This window comes from Schistosoma haematobium, chromosome 4, assembly GCF_000699445.3.
Source record: "Schistosoma haematobium chromosome 4, whole genome shotgun sequence".
NCBI classification, from domain to species: domain Eukaryota; kingdom Metazoa; phylum Platyhelminthes; class Trematoda; order Strigeidida; family Schistosomatidae; genus Schistosoma; species Schistosoma haematobium.
In genome coordinates, this window is record NC_067199.1 from 33,703,355 (window position 1) to 33,725,884 (window position 22,530).

Genomic DNA, 22,530 nt, shown 5'->3' on the forward strand with positions numbered 1-22,530 from the left:
ACTTTGCTTTATATTTCAACCTATGAAATGACATAATTTGGTTCTGTACTTTGATGTATTCATTTTCAAACTGACATATAATGAAGGCGTCATAAATCATAGGATAAGTTAATTTCTAAAATGAATTATATGAAGAAGCAATCATGCTATAAATTATAAAATAACTGTATCACAATGCATTTACTAGGCTACCCATACTTACATATATAAATAAACATATTAATAGGGATTTATATGATCTCATAATCCTACTAGTTTAGTAGGGAACACAATAAAGATTTGCAAAAATATAGCGAACTATAAAATATTGCAATAATGAAAACGGTGAGAGGTACTCAAGAAAGGACGTCGGTATAAATAGAATAACAAAATAAAACCTAATAAGAAAATAATATATCATGACTGTTTTTGTGGAATAGATAGATTGTAACTAATCTTAATGATGGACCTGTTTCTTTCTTATTAGCATGATGCACTGAAATTCTGCGCTACTCACTTATTCAAAAGTTCCATTTATATATGAATAATACTTCGGTGATATGTACAATCGAATCCTGTTAGTAAACTATGTAGATATCTTAGTTCAGTAAGTTATGCTTCGAGACCATAAAGAAATACACAGAAAAAAAACATGTGTAACATAATTTCTGCACATCTCACTCCTTTGACTGGTGATATATGGGTATAATGTCAATGAGTTGTTTTTTCGGTTATTTTAAGCTACATTATATTTCGATAGATAATTAGTTCTAATAATCCTTTACATCGATGATCTATTCATAGATTACTTATATGACCAAGTGAATTAATACCAGAATAATACAACTGTTAAACTTTAAAAAAATCTTAGATCTCACTGAGTCACAAGGAACTTAGACTGTAACTTTTAAGAATTTTAATTTATCAAAAAACAAACATCTTTACACTGACTTTTAACCAATTTAAAACGATAAACAAAAGGAAACTATTTCAGTGAGTTATGCTTATTTTATTGAATAACACACAAAAAGAAGACTATTCATAGGTAATATTATTTCGACAATTTAACATTTGAAATCAAAATCCTACTTCATCAATCAATTGATCAAAGTAAATATGTTTTTTCTCATTAAGTCATGATCAGTAATTAATTATTCTAGTAAATCTGTTCGTTGAAGCATTCATAGTATAATGCTGGTCTCCTCCATTCAAACTATACTGGATTCGTCTAATATTATTACTTGTGTAGATAAACATATATATCATTTCATCTATACATAGAAATAGTTAATATTATAACATTATAAGCGTATAGTTGGTGTATAAAGGTATAAACAATTACCAAGTTACTTAATAATCACATATCAAATATTAGAAATTGTTGTGATTAATTATTTTACATTTCTATAATCGAAAATTAACGGCTACTAACTACAGTAATTTACTCGCATCGTTATGTTCACGAGAAAAGTAACGATTCTTAAATAACTTTCATTTGATAATAATAACAATAATAATCCATGTATATAGTGTTGTGTTCAAGTCTATGCATATTGCTACACTTATGTAGAGGCACACACACACACGCATAGAACACTACGTACTATCATTCCCGTTACCAGTATCCCATGAATGCACATGTATAGAAAACAAAATGACATACGAAAAAAAACAGGATTTTGATTTTGGAAAAATAAAGAACTGAACGCAATAATAAACAATAACCACAACAGCGATAATAATCAGCGAAAAAAAACAGAAAACTTTGGATTTGGTGGTTTACTTACAACGTTTTTGAGTTGTTGTTGTTTTTCTTTTTTGCTTCACTGTGAAGCACAAGATACACAGGGTAAAGATGCAGTTTGGATGGAAAATGGAAAGAAAGAAGATGGAACCAGTGAAATAATAATAATGAACATAGAGACAAACTGAAAAAAAGGATCAGATTAACCAATTTACCACTATTACTACTACTACTACTACTACTACTACCATAACCAAAACATTGTTTCCATTGTGTAAAATAACGTAAACTCTATGTTAGAGCTAGTAATCATCGTTGTCAAACTGATCATTATGAAAAATTAAAACAAAATGAAAATAATGCTAATAATAATAATAATAATAATAATAATGAACAATTGAACAGCCATTAAATTTACAATATTTTCAGTATATTTGTACGTATTCAATAGTCCTTGCTTGTTTTGCATTGTTATCCATTTATGTAATTAATCATAACTGGGGATGAGAATATAACACAATGAAATTGACAATACTAATCTCAAAGTATATTAACAATATTTTTAAAGAGGCAATTGAATTAATAAATGACAATAGTTAGTAGGAAAGTATTTATTATTGTTGTTAAACTAATGAAAAATTGACTGTTAATTTATATTAACCACAATTAACTATATGATTCAGCTAATATAACACAAAAAATGAAATAATAAAAATAATTCAATTCAATTATCATTATGACGCATAAAGGATACATTCTTCTTCGGGTAAAAGAATAAGCTATAACAGAAGCACTAAGGGTATAAAGACTTATAGAAGAAAAAAAACATAGATGAAGAGAAGTGAATGGGGACATTGTGACAAATTTAACTGTCTACAAAGCAATGTGTAAAATAAAAGATGAGTATAATATAAAAGGTATTATAATATAATACAATATAATAATGGTGATGGTAGTAGTAATAGTCGACTGATTATCTGTCTATTTATCTATTTAACTAATGTAACTAAGTACTAATAGTAGTAGTGTCATTTGAAGGTCAGAAATATGAAAGTAAGGACAAGAAGAATGGGAGTTATACAAAAAATAAGAGAGATATAGTGATTTCGTTGATAAAAAATTCTCTCTCATACACTCACACATTCCCTATAGCTCATTCATTATGTTTCACGTTAATATACAACATAACATAATCGTCAATAGACAAAAAAGGCGAAAAAAAGAACGCAAGTGAAAAGAATAGACAAGAAGACATTATTATGACTTTTGTATTTATTTATATGTATTATGGTGTACTGAAACTTCATTTTGTCAAATTTTAATAATGATTAATATACATGATTCTGAAATGAAATCTACCGGAGAAAAAATATTTAACTCCATTCTACATAGTTTGTGTACATGTTAGGGGAGGTGATGTTTCTGTTTTTGAAATTAAAAGAAAAATAGCTGAGATTAGCCAACAACAATGCTACATGCACCTTTATCGTGATTGGCTATCCATGATGCTGATGATGATGACAATAGGTGTATTCTCTGATAAGGATATGAATATAGTGTAGGAAGCAAACCACACAAAGAATAATGAATAATAATTATAAAGAAGTACGCAGAAAATGTAACTGAACATTGTACTGCTGATATATATATATATATATATATATATATATATATATATATATATATATATATATATATATATATATATAATAGCGAAAGTAAATCTCTGCATGTTTGAATAAATAAACAAAGGAAAAGTAAAAGAACACAATTAAATGAAAGGAAGAATTGAAATGAAAACTGATCCTTTTTTGTTTGCACCTACCTCTCCCACACTCATACACATACACTATCAACATAATCGTAATCACATACCTATCTTCTCTTCACTAGGATTGAATTAGCTAATAACAATAAAATCACCATTTTGAAACAAGTTATAAACTATTGATCGGGAGAAAAATAGACAAACAATGTGATTAAAATCACCAAGGATTGATCGGAATTAAATGTGATGAATTACTGGAAGTCGTAATAGTACCGGTAGTAGTATTGGATGACCTGGTGTTTTTTCTATCATTCAAAGAAGAACCACTTGACACCGATGATAACTGTATAGGATGTGGGAAATGATTTAAAAAGGTTTCAGGCAATCGAAATCCATTTAATAAACTAGCAGCGGCGGCTACATTTATCATATCGGAATGTGCTGGAGGTGGTGGTATTGATGATCCAGAATGAAGGGAAGAATGCTGATGAGGCACATAATTATGAATAGTCGGTGGTCGAGGAAAAGAATTAGGAAAACGCATTGGAAATGGCAAATTATTAATATCCATGCTACTTGAAGAAGAATCAGTTCGTCTTCGTTTTAAATCATTATTATTAAAAACATTTGTTGACGATGAAAAATTCATAAGAGCAGGAGATGAAGGAAGAACAGTTGGTCGAACACTCGTAGTAGTAGTAGTAGTAGTAGTAGTAGTAGCAGAAGAAGAAGAAGAACAGGAGGAAGAAGAAAGGGAATTGAAAGATTGAGTAATTAATGGAAAGTTGAAGCCGGCAATATTTGATGCTGATGGAACTGGTGAACAATTGTTATTATTACTATTGTTAGCCATAGATGACGATGATACTGTTGAATTGAGAAAAGAAAAATCTGTTGATTTCGGGAAAGAACCTCCATTTAATACAGAATTATTCATTTGTGACATTTGAGAATAAAAGTTTTGTAATGTTGCTAGTTGAGTATCTTTACAGTCTGATATACTATTTAGAAATTCCTTTGATAGATTATTCATAAATTCATTAAATAAATGTCCCCAAAATGATATATCAGAGGTTATACTACTAGGAATTGAAGGACCGCTATTATTATTATTATTATTATTATTATTATTATTATTATTATTATTATTACTGTTCACTGAATTAATAGGATTATGAAGTTGTGAAGGAAGAAGAGAAGGAGGTCTTAGTGGCGGCGGCTGAGTTGATCGATTGTTATTCACTGATTCAATATTTATTTTACTTGAATTATAATTTACAGGTCCACTAGTCATGGAAGAAGGCATAGAGGAATGTACACCTAGGCTCAAACGTTTAACCATAGGACGAATTGGTAATCTAGATGTTGAAAATATTGAGGATATAACCGGAGATGATTGTAATCCTTGAGTAGATGATTTACAATGTTGGATAAACAGAGCGATACGAATATGTGCGTCAGCCCAACGTCCATAAAGCTTGATTAAGTAAAAATAAGTATAAGAAAACATATGGTATGAAAAATAAGTTAAAATATGTACATTATCATCAAAGAAATAAGAGACAGATATTCTAAATTACACTGTGTGATTACCGCACAGTATTGCGAATCGATTGCATTTGATAATAAGTATACCAATCAATTCCAACATAATTTCTTGCAATAAATAGTAAAATGTTAATTAGTCAGTTAGTCATACACAATACAGAGTTTGGGATATATTTGAATCACTTCAAGTTGCCAAACCATATCCGTAGTACCGGGAGACGTAATTAACAATACAAATACCAGAGTAGAAGTAGTGACAGGATTAGTGGTACCATACAACATTATGCATAAACAATATCATTCAAAAAGAATAAATATTGAGGTGTAAAAACGTATAAGATGATTTTAAAACATAAGACTTCAGTGCAAATAGAGTGAATACGTCTGAATAATCGCATACAATATTGAATTATGTCGCTCAACGTCTCCGAACACTGATCAAGTTTATAGTGCGAATTCTAACTAAATAGTTTGACCCTATTAATACAACTCAATCCAATAGTCAATGACTTCATGGATTGGTGTCACGTTTTAGATTGACTGACTCCAGTTTTCTTCAAACCAACCCTTACTATAATGAACATAGTGCATCAAGGTAGGCGTTGACTGGACTAACGTAATACGTGTTCCGACCAACTCTCGATCAATGAAGCTTTACAACCTCATCAACTAAATTCGAACCAATCCCATTTAGTTGAATGAGTAGTTACTGATCGCAAACTAAGACGATACGTACAAACCTAGGGATTTAGCCTACAATATTTGTAAAAGCTATAAAAAAGAAAAAAAGGTTTCATGTGATTTTTTACGCGGGCGGCGGTTCGCGGGATCGGACTTTAGCATGTTTGCTGCAAGATACACTAACGAACTAGATCATGAATACCAGTCGTTTATCTATTATTCATAAATACACAAGGTTAAAAAAATAGTTAGGATTAATGAATAATATAAAATTAAATCAATTTCTCGCTATTACCTATCTACAAAAGCTAATGTATTAATAATACTCGAATCCATTCTAAAATTGGTTAAATCGTAAGCAAAATCTGTATGAAATTAATACTAAGTTCACTTGATAAACACAGTGTTCTTAACTGGAAACTTTAGCAGAAAGGTAGAATACTTTTAAAAAAAAATAGATAATAGCTTTTCAGGAAGCTGACAAACACAACAGGATAAGATCCTTTGAAAATCATCCTCAATTCCTTTTCTTTTTATTATTTACAGACTATTAACAAACATTGATATAAACATAATGACCAATATGCCACCTGCTATTCACTCTCCCTACTACTTAAACCTGAATTTCATTAGACTTAAATTTAATTAACTACTGATATGACTTACTTGTGAATAACATAAACCGTTACTTGGAACTAGTTGTTGATGTTAGGACTGAGTAGAAAGCTTCAACAAACAGTTCATTTGTCATATGAATGAATCAACTAGTAGTTGGATTGCACTCATTTCTCAATGTGAATCATAAATTATGGTATTGAGATAGACTGGTTCGTACCATAAAAACTATTTTAAACATGGAGTCAGAATGTTGTGAGTGATAATTCTGATGAATTTTAATTTTATGTGTTTCATACATGTTTACGCCTGTTACCTTAGTGGTATATAGGCCGCCGACCACGAATCTCTAGTCTAAATTTTCCCGAACTGTCCTTCCTCATTGCTCTCAAGTGCCTCATGATGCAGTTTCATGATTTCAACAATGTGCCCTATCCACCTAAGGGATCTTTTCCTAATTTATTCTTCAGATGGAAGCTAATTTATTCTTTCCCACGGTAGGTTGCTGCTGGTGTCTTCACAGCGGGTTTGGATTAGCTTGTGTAAACAACTGTTTTTTAACATTTGTACCTTTTTAGTGATGCTTGTAGTAGTTCTCCATACTTCAACTCCGTACAAAAGAACTATCTTGACGTTCGTACTGAAAATTTTGACCTTGGTGTTGGTTGTCAGTTGTTTTGAGTTGCGTATGTTTTTCACTGATAGGAATACTGCCTATGCTTTATCCATCCATGCCCTTATATTTGCATCAGTTCCCCCTTGTCTACGTAAGGAGGAGTTTGCACATCTTTCAGAGTTTCGGCAACAAATGTGATTTGGTTGGTGTTCAGTATGTTGTATTTAGTGACTGCTTGTTTCATACTTAAGCAGTAAGATAAACTTTTGACAAAATCTATTCTAACAGTATTTTTTATGTGCATTGTATCCTTTATTAATCCAATTCGTATTCCTATGATCATATGATATTCTATATTGTATTTTTTCATGACACAGTTTTTTTTGTGTGGTGCATTTTTATGATTCTCTACTATTAAGAAATTACTAAGCTACGATTAAACAATTTTACATTACACTACACACCCGAGTGAACAAGGGATTTACGGAAAGAGTTGAATTTGATAGCCTACATCACAAACTGACCTTAGTTAAACAAACAGTGAAAACCAGCAGACCCTATATATTTGTTAAGTCTTAGTATGGTAAATAAAGTGTTCATCTATGGCTATCACCAGAGATCGAACCCAGGATTTGTAGGTCTCACGGAGAGCTCTGTATGAGTTTGATCACTATTGGGGTTTTGGTTATGTACAACTGAGAAAACCAATATCAGGACGAAACAGCTGTCCAGCCATTCTTGGTTTAAAAGGTTGTCTATCTAAGGTAATGAATGTAAACCATAAGATTACATATATTCCAAAATATGTATGTGTATAAATGGGTGAATATGTGGATTCAGAGCTCATGAGAAGCATTAGTTCCTCCAAAACTGTAAATATATCAACCAGTATGGAACGAAGGTCCATAAGGTATGTTCTCGACCAAATAACATTAAAATACAGTAAAGTAGTTGTCATATAAACTATTGGCTACATTGTAAATTAATCAACAAAATGTAACGAGTGATAGGAATTAGATAGATATGATGACAGTTATTACTCAGTGGTAAATTAAGTTAAATAAGTAAGCAATATTCTCAGAAATAAAAGCCTTAAAAACTAACTAAAACACTTTTTACCTTATCTCCATGAACTGGACGGTGTAGAATACCATTATAATTAGTTTTATCCGATCGATTAGGGTGATTAACTCTCATAGGGGAATACAACGGTTGTGTGGATTGTAAGTTTGGATTGGAAGGCAAAAATGATGAGTTTAGAGTAACGTTAACTTTGGGACCCGGAAATAATGATGATGAAGAATCAGGTACAAGAAATGATTTTAAAAATTCCGGAGGTATATTTGGAGGGAGTGGTGGTGGTATTAATTGAAGAGGAGGTGGAAAATTAGGGCGAAGCACCGATTCTGATGGCATATATTCTGGTTTATGCAATCCCATCATGATATTACGATCATTGTGTGTAGACAACGATGAGGACGAAGACGACGAGACAGGATTGTGTAGATCGCCATTAAACTAGAAAAAAAATGATTGAAAGTAATAAAGGGCCAAGAAAACTTGCAATTAAGGGTATTCGTATTCAAATGGATTTTTATCTTCTAATTGGTTTTCGCAATAATCTTTTAAACATAAGCATAGTTATATATACATATATATATTCTCAAAAAGTAGAAAATCTATTAGATTGGTCATGATTAGTAGGGTTTGATAATGTTGACAATAAGATGGTCATCATCACTGACTGACTTTTAAAAATGGCGCTATAATGAGAATGAGCTGGATCCAGACATTTGATCAATTAAGTTCTAAGTTATTAGTTCAAAGGTAACGCGAATGCATGTTTCAAGACTTAAAGATCTTTGATTAAGTGCTTGGATTGGATTAGTGCACGCTGATAAGGAGAGTCCCCAAAACACCGTTATCCAGTGCGTTTTACAGAGTCCAGTGGTTGTTAAGCCAAATTCAGTTAATGATATAAACTATATAATTTTATTCAATAAAATCTCACCAATTTACTTGTCTTTTATTTCAAACCAAACACGAACAGCTAACAAATGTACCAAGCATATTATTATTAGCTTCATTCAATATTAAATTTTTGGTACAATATAGGATTCTCAGCGCAAAGTATATCTACCAATAGTTATGTTGCAGTGAATGGATAAAAAAGGGTTTGTAATGAATAAACAACTTCTTCTTTTCATAAAATCTTGGAACATATTTACACCTCAGTGGATAACAAGTTGGGTGTTGCAAGCGAAAAATACTAGTTTCAACTCTCAGTGTGAATATAAATTCACGGTGGTGCATACAAACAACTTACAAATAGATTTGTAAATAATAATAATAACAACAGATTCACACTTACGAGTTTGAAAGGGAAAGAACCGAAATTTTTATTCATCATTGAATCTGATGATAAGGAACAAGAAAGATTGGAACTTATGGAATTTGACTTGGAATTATGCAGAGTAGATGATGATTCTAATGTACCGATAGATGACTGAGGCATAGAACTTAAATGATGATGACGTTGTATGATTGGATTAGGTGGCATATTGAAATGTTGGGCATTTCTATTATAACTGTCAGACAGACAATTGATATTTGTTGTAGATTGTAATGAACTGACTAATGAACTTGGTACAGTTGAATTATTATTGCGATCACTACCACTATTGATCATTATACCTTGAGAAGATAATTTCAGTTTACCCAGTGTTGAATTTGATGTTACGAATTCACGATCAGCGTAAGCTGCAGCTAATACAGCCTGAGATCGATCAGTTTGTAGTTGACTAATTGACAATGATTCTGCATCTACAGTAAAAAAAGAGAAAAAATACAGGTTATATACATATACCGAAAATGTGTTAAATCCGTTGGAAGTGAGACTTATACACTATTGGATACCTGCTCAATGATATAGAAAGTAGGCGTACGCGCGCCAGACCAGAGGTCCTGAGTTCGATTCCCAGTTGCGGAGTCGTGGATGCGCACCGCTGAGGAGTCTCACACAAGAGCGAAACGGTTATCCAATGCTTCCACGGTTGCTTCCATGGTTGCATAGCTTGGATCGGTTCATGATTTCACTAAAATTCAGAAATCTCCACAACGCCATATTGATAAATAAATAACTACAATAAGGAATCATGTAAATCAATAAATGCAAGTGTAAATTATAAACTCAATCGTACGACTAGTATTTGAGTTAAAATTACAAGTGTTTAATCAATGACTAGTGACTAATATCATGTTGCCTAATCGTTAACATAGATCGAATTCTGCGGATCAGGCTGAGGTGTGACCATTAGTCAAAATAACTCAATATTACGTGGACTTTGTTTTGGTGTTAGGTAGTTGGAAGTAGTCAACAGAACAAACCGTAGAATTAGAATTCATCCTAGCTGGCACTTGTCGATAAAACGAACCTGTGATGTTGACAGTTAGAACCTTACAGAAAACGTCAGCTATCTAAATATCACAGGTAGACCTTGTTAACAAGTGCCAACTAGCACGAAACATTCCGGTCCAGGGTTTCACGACAATCACTTCTAAATATATAACGTTTGATTCGAGTTCTTATAATTCTTACTTACTTACTTACTTACTTACTTACTTACTTACTTACTTACTTACTTACTTACTTACTTACTTACTTACTTACGCCTGTTACTCCTCGTGAATAAGCATAGGCCGCTCACCAGCATTCTCCATCCAACCCTGTCCTGGGCAATCCTTTCTAGCTCCTTCCAGTTGTAATTCATCCTTTTCATATCTGCTTCTATTATCCGACGCAATGTGTTCTTTGGCCTTCCTCTTTTTCGCTTCCCTTCAGGATTCCAAGTTAGGACTTGCCTTGTGATGCAGTTTGACGATTTGCGTAATGTATGTCCTATCCATTTCCATCGTCTTTTCCTAATTTCTTCTTCAGCTGGAAGTTGGTTTGTTCTCTCCCACAGAAGGCTATTGCTGATGGTATCTGGCCAATGGATGTTGAGTATCTTGCGTAGACAGCTATTTATAAATACTTGTACTTTCTTGATTGTGGTTGTTGTAGTTCTCCAAGTTTCAGCTCCATACAGTAGAACTGCCTTGACGTTCGTATTGAAGATTCTCACTTTGATATTGGTTGAAAGTTGTTTTGAGTTCCATATGTTCTTCAATTGTAGGAATGTGACCCTTGCTTTGCCGATCCTCGCCTTTACGTCTGCCTCTGAACCTCCTTGTTCATCGATGATGCTTCACAGGTATGTGAAGGACTCTACATCTTCCAGAGTTTCGCCATCAAGAGTGATTGGATTGCTGTTCTCCGCTTTGAATTTGAGGACCTTGGTTTATACCTTTGTGTATGCTGAGGCCTACTGATGCAGAGACTGCTGCTACACTGGTTGTCTTTATCTGCATCTGTTCGTGTGTACGTGATAGGAGGGCTAGGTCATCTGCGAAGTCCAAATCGTCTAATTGATTCTGAGCTGTCCATTGTATTCCGTGCGTTCCCTCAGATGTCGAGGTTTTTATAATCCAGTCGACCACTAGAAGAAAGAAGGAGAGAGTAAACAGCCTTGTCTGACTACGGTCTTTACTTGGAATGCATCTGTCAGCTGTCCTCCATGCACGACCTTGCACTGTAGTCCGTTGTATGACTTCCGGATAATATCGACAATATTTTCAGGAACTCCGTAGTGTCGAAGAAGTTTCCATAATGTCCTCCTATCTACACTGTCGAATGCCTTTTCATAATCAATGAAGTTGATGTATAGTGATGAGTTCCACTCAACTGATTGTTCGACGATGATCCGTAGTGTTGCAATTTGGTCTGTGCACGACCGATCCTTACGGAATCCAGCTTGTTGATCTCGAAGTTGGGCGTCTACTGCATCCTTCATCCGGTTCAGCAACACTCTATTGAAGACTTTCCCTGGTATTGACAGTAGTGTAATGCCTCTGTAGTTTTCACATTTGCTCAGATCTCCTTTCTTTGGAATCTTGACGAGGTGTCCTTCTTTCCAGTCCATCGGCACTTGTTCCTCCTCCCAAATCTTTTTGAATAGAAGGTAAAGCATGCTTGTGGTCGCTTCGATGTCTGATTTCAGTGCTTCAGCTGGTATGTTGTCGGGTCCCGCTGCTTTCCCGTTCTTGATTTGTCTGACGGCCATTCTGACTTCTTCCGTCGTTGGTGGGTTGACATCTATAGGAAGATCTATGTGTGCTGCTTCGATATCCGGTGGATTCATTGGAGCCGGCCTATTCAGGAGTTCCTCGAAGTATTCTACCCATCTGTTACGCTGTTGTTGAATTTCAGTGATTGGTCTACCTTCTTTGTCTTTGACCGGCCTCTCTGGTTTACTGTATTTCCCTGCTAGTTTCTTCGTTGTATCGCGAAGCTGTTTCATATTTACATCTCTAGCAGCTTTTTCTGCCGTCATTGCTAATTCTTCCACGTATTTCTTCTTGTCGGCTCTAACGCTTCTCTTCACTTGCTTGTTTGCTTCTATGTATTCAGCTTGTGCTTGGACTTTCTCTGCTCGTGTTCGGCTGTTGTTAATTGCTATCTTCTTGTTCTTCCTTTCTTTGATCTTGTCCAATGTTTCTGTAGAGATCCATTCCTTATGATGGTATTTCTTTAGGCCCAGAACCTCTTGACACGTTGGAGTTAGTGCTTCCTTGATGCCTTTCCAGTTGTCCTCCATACTAGTTTCTTCTTCCTTCAGTAGATCTTGTAAGGCTTGGAACCTGTTGTTGAGAGCTATCTTGAATTCATTGAGTTTGTCAGTATCTCGAAGGAAGGCTGTATTGAACCTTTGTAGTGCTGTTTGTCCACTTGTCCAGTTCTTTTTTAGCTTCAGTTTTAAATTGGCTACAACTAGGTGGTGATCTGAATCTACGTCAGCACCTCTCCTGGTTCTCACATCTTCCATTGTCCTTCGGAATTTTTTGTTGGTGCAAATATGATCTATTTGGTTCTCTGTAGTGTGGTCCGGTGAGATCCATGTAGCCTTGTGTATACGCTTGTGTGGAAATATTGTGCCTCCTATGACTAATTTGTTGAATGCACACAAATTTGCAAATCTTTCTCCATTTTCGTTCCTCTCTCCCAGTCCATGTCGTCCCATAATATCTTCATATCCGATGTTGTCTATTCCGACTTTGGCATTTAGATCTCCCATTAGAATAGTTAGGTCCTTTCTTGGGCACTTCTCTATGATTGACTGCAGCCGCTCGTAGAATTGATCTTTAATGTCGTCGTTGCTATCATTGGTGGGTGCATAACATTGGATAATATTCATTAAGATCCACTCCTTCTTTGTTTTGAATGATGCTTTGATGATTCTGGATCCGTGGGATTCCCATCCTACAAGTGCATTTCGTGCTACTTTGGACAGCATTAGAGCGACTCCCTGAGTGTGTGGAGCATTGTCCTCTTCGTGACCGGAGTATAGCAGCATCTCTCCTGTAGCTAGCCTTTTCTGTCCAGCTTGGGTTCAGTGGGTTTCGCTGATTCCCAGTACTGCTAAGTTGTATCTCCTCAATTCTGTTGCTATTTGACTGGTCTTCCCGGTTTCCCACATTGTTCGAACGTTCCATGTACCTATAAAAATTTTTGCTCTGGTTGTTAGAAGGGGCATCGGCCTCGTGGATTCCGAAGGAGCTCGGCTTTCACCATGAAGCGTCATAATTCTTCTAAATGAAGACCTTCTAACTCCCAGGGCAGAGTTAAAATGGTTTGGATTATTTTTTCTGGTAAGCGTTTTTTTAGCGAGTTAGTTTTCTACGGGATGGAGACGCTAACCCTATGCCCAACCCTCCTCCTTTACCCGGGCTTGGGACCGGCAGTAACCCTATAAGAGCTAATATAATACAATAGTGATTGGCGCGAAGTTCAACTATCTTGAAAGTAGAATGAAGCTATTTTCAATACACAATAGATTGTAGTCACAAGTTAAAAATACGGATCATTGATCTTCAATTCAATAGTTTGGATGGTATTATAGACGTGATGAAAAGACCACTTTATAACTGTCAGTTCTTCATAACCTTTCTTAGTTATATTAAAACTAGTCACTTATTGTTTCGGAGTAAATAGACTAAGTCCTTTTATCAATCACCGAAAATATTTGATACTTCAACATTGAATATTCAAAAAAACACATTCTTACACTCTCTTCCCACGTTCCATTCACACACTCACTTCTAATAGCCATGCACATACACACATATATATAGGAAAATAAGTGAAAAGTCTATACAAATAGACTACTTAAAAAAGAAGAAATGCAAATGATGTTAACAAGTATTACAAACAAAATTTCAACATCTTACAGATAATAATTCATTAAATAATATTTTCGTGAGAGAAAAACAATTTTTTTTCTCTCTAATCCAAACAACAAATAAATCAACGGTTCAGTTACACATATACACATTCTATATTAAACGAACAAATAGAATATGTTAATTTTGAATAAGAGGAAGAATGGGATAATAAATAAAATCCACAAAACAAAACATTTTGAAAGTTAAATAAAACCAAATTTCAAAGGAGAAAAAAAAGAAGAAGACCACGAAAAGTGGAAACGAAACCAACTACACATTGAAATCTGCACGCGAATATATGGTGGAAAAAAAAACGGGATAAAGTCTATTCTCATTATATTTTAAACAAAACAGTATAAACTAAAAAGATACTTTTTTCTCAATGACGACAAACAAATTCCATAGAGTTTGTATGAAAGACAGTAAATATCCGGATGAAATAATAAAGTATGTACGGTATGCAAATAACTTTATACTAATGGTGAGATGAGTTATATAATATTGGCTGACATATGTTTTTAGGACAAACTGATAAATATTTACCCCGTTTACGTAAGTGAACATGTTGTTAAGTGGTTAATAAACTTAGTTCTCAAATGGTGTGTCGATGGTTCATTCAAATGTGAATCCACTTCGGTGTGGACAGACAAGTAAACATGCCGACTTGTATGAAAAATACTGCGGTTCAAAGCAGGGTATATAAGTTATGTATAAAAATCCCAAGTATCGAAAAATCTCTCGAATATTGAAAATATCTCTCTCGTTTAAAAGTGATGGGTTCACTGCAAATCCTGAAGGCCGTGAGTTTATTGTCTCGTCAGTTCATAAATATCCACATTCAAAAAGTCGCGAACTTGAAACAAGACAACTGTTAAACATTTTGGTCACAGGTTTTCAACAGTCTTCCCACCGATGTTAGCAGATTAAGGAAACTCTTTTCAAATTAAACTTGTCCCAACAAGTTACCAAACGGATAACTGTTTATTTAAACCAAATATAAAATATACAACTGAAGGTTAAGTAGATCTAACACTTTTCGCTGTGTAATCTGATCTAAACTTCGTCAACGAATTAATCATTGACATCATTACAAAGTAATTTCATAACTAATTTCTCTTCATGAATACTTGGCAGCCGATTTCTGTGAAACTGTCCATTCAAATATTGACAAATGGGTATAAAGATAGATCATGCTTTCAAATAACTTTAAGATCTTAATTAGTTAAGCCAATCAAGAAAGAGAGAGAAACAGTAGAGATTGATAAATTACTTATTACGCCAAGACAAGTACTTGAGACATGCGATTTAGAATCCTTGAATTACAGCTGATGCCACTTAGTGATGAAAATCTTGACAGTTACTCCTAATTCTAATGTGCAACAAAAATATCTAACTCTGTTTCAAGAAATGAGTTGTGATCTTGAAGCAGTTAGCGAATTCATCATTGGCGCAACGGTACAGCTCAGCTTTGTCGATGGATATTCATATAATCAGTGTATATGCTTGAAAACATGTTGGAATAGTTTATAGATTATGCCTAAAAAATAGTAATAAATATTATTATCGGCTATATATTATTATGGCAAGCCTTACAAATTTATTGTTTTCAACATTATGTAGTACTGTGGTAAACGAGAACTCAGAAGGGGAAGACCAATTTCTTGTTTAGCGCACAATCACACGGTGCTTTACCGAAAATGTGAAAGTCATACATCGTTTGCACATCTTTTAGTTGTCTTTTACATCCTTCATGATTCTTTCAGTTTTGTTTTTGTTACAATTCCTTTCTGTTCTCTTCAATCGGATCTTCTTTTGATAAGCATTACACTTCTGCTTGATGATATATACTACTTACATAAGTAGCATACACCGCAGTACTACTAGTATACTGGCAATCATTGTTAGTCTTCTCTCCAGAGAAACACTTTTATGTATGTGTATTTACTTACGTAAGACAATAAATTTCTGTTGTTGGACTGGAATTTTCATGCACGGAAAGCTTAACAACAAACAGCAAATATTTATTATTTAGAAATTCCCACATATACACATACCCAGAGGCAGAACTCTAAAGAGATGACGCACATAGTGATAAATCTTACAGTCAATTATAATTTATAATAAGCAACAACACATTAAATCTGGAATTCAATACAAGTGGGTTATTAAAATTGTGAAAACAAACAAGTACACATATATACATACTAATTTCATTCGTTTCAGGGTACAAAACAAAAACAAAACATATAGGAAACTGTTGCAACATGATAACGAGAAGAGAATGTGAAGCAGAGAGAGAAAGAGATATGAAAGAGGAAGGAGAAGACATCAGCAGAGAATACAAAAAAAAGTTACAATAAGACGATTTTACTTCATAGAAGAACGACAAACAAGCATTTGTTAAGCTTAGTCTTATACATCCTTCTCTATATATTATTCGTGAGAATAAGAAAAAAAAGCACAAGATGTAGAAGTAAGAGGAGAACAAGATGAGAAAAGTAGAAAGTCATGAAGGATAAATGAGAAGGTAAGCAAGGAGAAAACAAAGAAGGATGTCCATAATATTTTTTTCACCAAAGATTAGTGAAGAAGTTGAAAAAAAATCAGAGTAATGAAATGAACATAGTGGGAAAATTTTGTCAGGAGTTATTTTTTTTAAAGACAAAATAAGTCATCCGAAAGCGAATAGACTTAGTGGTTACAATGACAAAATGATCACAGAGCTTTCTGAGATAATTTACTTAATCTGGGTATGAATTGTGAGTTGTATCCAACCATGTATACTTAGTTTTATTTGTTCAGTTCAGCGATAGATTGTTGTAAAAAAAAATGTAACGATATCACCCTAAGCACAATATAACAATGAAATAACTGCTATTAGCAATCTCAAGTTCAATTAGGATACTTTTAAAAATCAAGAACTATAAAACAGCTCTTTTTCTTTCAAACATATGGAATTTCTCAGCAGTGAATAATCATAACCCTGTCAGATATCACAGCGAACAATTAACTATTACAATTATTGGGTTGCAGTCCAATAGTACATATTCCCACACTTTGATAAATGTGAGATATAGTACAACGATCATCCAATCCTCTTGATGACAACTATTTCAATACCGATACGCCTGAACTGTACTTTAAAAATATCTTGAACTAAATCACTAGTGAGTTAACTGTAGTAATTTACTTGAAGCGATTTTGTAGAAGTTTGTAAATTTTGTATATCATGAATTAATATCAGTTAAGGTATCATTGTTTTAAAAAATAAACTTAATATTCACAATCGAGATAGATTATAACAATGTACTTGTTCAACCTTTATATAGTATCAACAATGACATACACTAAAATGGATAGTAATGTATAAAGTATTCATAATAAATGAAGTAAAAAACAAAACAAAAACAAATTAACAATACTATAATTAGTAATGATAGGTTGATATATTTCAAGTTTATACGTTTAACACTTTACATATCTAATAATATTATGATAATACAGTACTGAACAATACAAAATCTTATTTTTCTACATTTAAACTACACTATCGTTAATTTTACTACTTTAAATGATTGGATTTTTGTGAATTCATTAAATGTAGATAAGGAAATGTCTAATGTATGTATATTGCTTTGTTTGTGTGAGAGTAACCACACGTTTTTTCAATGTTTAGTGGGTGAATAATGAAGAAAAGAAACATGATTCTCATTGAGAATTTCATTTTAATCATCAATATACAGCTTCTACGAACACGTTACTATAGAACATTTCAACTTACGGGATAAAAAAGTGGAAATTCGAGCTTCAGTCACTGAAGTCACTAACTTCTGGTTTGAGCCATGTCGGTAGATGTAGACTACATGGCTGGGACTATTTTACCAGTGGTTAGAGACTCTGGGTAGAAATGACTTAAAACCGATCATAACAGTGTAAGTGTATATACTCTTTGTCTTTATAGCTTTCTTTCTACGAACTGCTTAATTCTCCCTGTATCATATCCTTGGATGTATTTTTTTTTATGTTACTACCATTCATGTAACTGCCTCTATGAATTTGGTTTTTATCTTGTTGTGCTAATGAGGTACGGCAACCTGAACCGTTGCACATATGTGCCTGGTCCTGCGCTGTAGGTGACTGACTGGTAGCAGTTTTGCTCATCCATTTAAGTTTGAACTCATTAATTCAAGCGCCCAAATGCCTTGGAACGGTCGGGGGTAAGAGAGTTCGCTCTCCCTCTCGAAATGCTCTTATGTAGTCAGGTGTATACAAGGAAGTCCTATTCTTTGCCTTCTGGTGGCGGGGGTGTTGTTCACGAAATTGGGGGGATGAAAAGCGAATGTCTGGCGCTTTAACCGGGTTGGTGGACAAAGAGGATCCACATAGAAGAGTTGGAAAACCGTGATTCCAAACCAATGGTGCACATGGGCTCCAGGATCCTGAGGGAAAAAATGGCGTACGAACCAATTATTGGTCACTGGTTACCATGAAACTGCATCGCCTGACGTTGTTCCACTGCTTTATGGATTAGACCTCTAGGTCAAAAGCTCGGAGAGGTGTCTTCTAAAAAAATCACTTAATTTGTTTTAGGAACCCGTGCTGTATTCCAGCCCTCACACAACTCGAATGATTTGTGTGGCGCATTTCTATTTGACGCTGGTATATAACTGTGTTAATATCTAGCTTCAATTAATTCACTACATTGTGCAACCCTCATCCTTTGCCCAATTTCGTCGATGCTTACTATTGAGGAGACCAGTACTAGGACGAAACAGCCGTCTATTTCTTCCGATTTTTTAATAGTGGTCTAGCTAAGATCAGTTCATACTTTAAAGGTTATAAAATGTTTATTCATTGATATTTTCCTATTCTCACACCTATTACAGAGATATTGTTTAAAATAAGGTCATCTGCTTCATCGAACAATATCTGCAGTCATTTAATCAAGCCAACAATGAATTATCGGTTGAAGTTATTGCTACAACTACAAACATTATGAACACTTTTTTTAAGAAGAAATAAACATCTTTGATATCTCCTATAAAAAATAATCTCCTATTCAATTTAGAGTTAATGGCTCAGTCATCAGGTAACTTCTTCAAGTGATAATTCTGAGAGATATTACAGAGTGTACTAAATGATTTAGTTGAAAATAGACTTACAAATAGTAAAATAATAACTTCAGAACAATGCATGTCATATTAATTGATCATGTTTAACACAGAGATCAATAGCATAAGCTACATAAGATAAGAAATGAACACATTTTGTTTCATTATCTTTCACTGGTATTTACTTTATATGGACGATAAATTATTATTATAACTGATGCACATATATACAACTGAAATACAGTCATTTATCATTTGATATAAAGGGTCTATGTAAAAATCACTGTTCACATTTGTTATACACATAAGCAGCATTATTATGCCTTGATTAAGTGTGTCACATAAAAGAACTTATATTTAAAAAAAGAATCCACTACAATTGTATACAAATAATAAGCATCAAACAAATGTCACGGAATTTCAGTTAAACTAAATTATGATAATATTTTAGAACCAATACATAAATGAACAAACAGAGTAACTAAGTCAGTCAGTGAGTGTCATAAATTGAACTAAAACAGAACGAATGTATAAAATAATATTAAATGCATATGTCTTATTGATGAATAATGTGAACGATCGATGCTAATAGATTCGTGCATCGCCTTCATCAACTAAAAACAATCTACTGAGAAATGACATTTTCAATATACTAGGGGAATGGTTTTAGGCTGTTTCCTTCAAGCTTTATAATGTCTGAGATCTAGTTGCCAAGTATAATGCGATTAGCAAATATAACAAGGTTGAATGTTTAAAAAAAGTGAATATATTTTAAAATTACATAACGGTGTTTAATTACAATTATCCTTAAAAGTATTATCACTATATCATATTATGCATAAATAGCGCATATCACACTGTATTATAAATGTCATACTGTTTTTTACGATCGTTTCTAACAAAAAAAAATGCAACTCATTTATTAAATGAAGGTTTCATGCATTGAACTCTGTGTTAGACTATTTCAAGTATAAAAGTCAGTGATTTGCTATTCGACAGTCTAAGTTGAAACACGCGAGAAGAGGCTAAAGCCTGAAGAGATTACTGGTTGAAAGCTGAATGCTTTAATCACGGAACCAATACTCTGTAACCATCCCTCACAATCCATGAGACATTTCTACACTAGGCTTCGAAAGTTTATTGGATAAAAATGACTGTGTCTAAACAGTTTGGAAAATTGATGATGTCAAGAACTTGCACACAATAAATAGGATGTATCTCAGATAAACCTCTGGAAAATGATTATTGGAAAATCCAAAATCTACTATTTTTCAATAAAACGTAAAATACATCACGAAGGAATTTACTCATTAGATATGAGAATACTTTATGCTCAGGTGAAATAAAACACACCAAAAGAAAACAAGCGAAAACAGTACTATAACATGAAGTCTAAACAGATTGGTAAAGTCGACAAACAACAAGGGAAAGTATACCTTAAAAAAACACGATCGAACCAAAACAAACAAAAATACCTAAAAAGTGAAGATAGAAAAATGCGTTTAAAAAAAAAGTAGGAATCTAGTTTTTATGTATGCAAAGAATATTATCGAATTCTCCTAACAAGTAACTATGTAAATGCAAAGCAAAATTATGATTAATAATAATAATAATAACTTACTTGGTGGGATAAGACGGTTTATAGACGAACTAGATGTGGTCTGTGAAGATTGTGGAACAGTACTAGGGGCTAGTGGGGGACGATTAGTACCAAGCATCATCATATTGCTATAGGGATATAATTTGTTTTGAATGCCGGATAAATTGACTTGTTGTCCACAATGAGATAACCTTAAAATATATGCACAAACATGAAAGAAAAACACAATTATTCGAAATCATTACAGGTATTTTGGAAATAAATGATAATTTATTGTACATTTATCATCGTTTTATGGTTTTTTTCAGTGTAACAAAACGTCTATCCATGAACTTTCGGTGTGTGGTTATTTAGACTAACAGATATATTAACTGACAGACAACTACACAGATTCAAGTTGCCATATTGAGCAGCAAGACAGACAAAACACCAGCGAGAAAACGGTAAGATTATATATATATATATATATATATATTGGCTGTCTGAATCTTCACAGTGATGTGAAGGACTGCAAATGAACATTTGCTTTTGTGAGATATGTGCAACCTGTGCAAAATGCCTCGATATTGCCATTAAACCACGAGCATTTTTAGCAAAAGAGATGAATGGTTGCTAGTTGTGAAATTCAGGACGCGTGTTTCGTCTTATTTGGGGCTCTAGTAAGAAAATATATTCAGACAACGAGTCCCGAATCGGTCAAAATATACGTCCTGGATTCCACCGCCAACCACTATCTATCTCTGCTTGAAATGGTCAGTCTTATTTAGCTATGACTTTTTTTTTGTAATTTAATTCGAATTCAGGTGACTATGCTTCCCAGATGTAAGGTATAATAATGGATTGCAGGGGAACGCATATTAACTGTATGAAAATTGCCCTAGTCCTGTTTGATGCTAAATCTAAAACAAGTTTCTATATTCATGTCGAGCTTTAATTGGTACACCAAATAAATATGACTAGACCTGTAAATGTATGTCTAAATCACAATCATTTTGAACACAATAAATTTTACAGAAAACAAATAAGCGTAGAAAAAAATAATTATTGTGGATAACTACTACCGATAAGTATATTCACTACATTACGTTTGGTCAGTGGATAAAAAATTTAAAATAAAAATTCATTAGTTTAGCTGAGGTGGCTTTGTAAAGATTTACCAGAACTGTAAGGTAATATCTATTAATAACCATTGTTGATTATTTTTCCTCGCTTGAAAATCTTCGATAGTGTATTTATAACACAACACATAATCGATCTCAGGGTTATCATGTCTCGCAATGATCAAAATACTTATATACCACGGAATTATCATTTCATAGTTCACAACTGTTAAATCTTGTAACCTTTGTTTTTGTTAGATTAATTCAGTATGGTAAAACTGTTTACCTATTCATTCACTATCAGTATTAAAATGAACTCACAACGACTCAACGTGGTGGATCCCAGCGTTCTTTAAATACACTCTTGTGCTAGACAATAAGAAGAATTTGAGCAAAGGGTGGGTAGTTACTTATAACACACATGCTAGAACATTCAAGTCAACAGAGA

The 22,530-nt window shown here is 33.5% G+C and overlaps 1 protein-coding gene across 1 annotated transcript in view; it reads right to left on the bottom strand.

Annotated features, from left to right (window-relative positions):
- Positions 1 to 3,433: 3,433 nt before the first annotated feature.
- MS3_00007910 (uncharacterized protein) overlaps positions 3,434 to 22,530 on the bottom strand; it is a 73,638-nt gene continuing 54,541 nt past the window's right edge. The window contains exons 6-9 of the mRNA XM_051216250.1: positions 21,004 to 21,173; positions 9,323 to 9,774; positions 8,071 to 8,469; positions 3,434 to 4,968 (exon numbers count right to left, since the gene is read on the bottom strand). Coding sequence (XP_051066820.1) covers positions 3,709 to 4,968; positions 8,071 to 8,469; positions 9,323 to 9,774; positions 21,004 to 21,173 — 2,281 coding nt within the window. The 3' untranslated portion in view covers positions 3,434 to 3,708. The remainder of the gene's footprint in view (positions 4,969 to 8,070; positions 8,470 to 9,322; positions 9,775 to 21,003; positions 21,174 to 22,530) is intronic.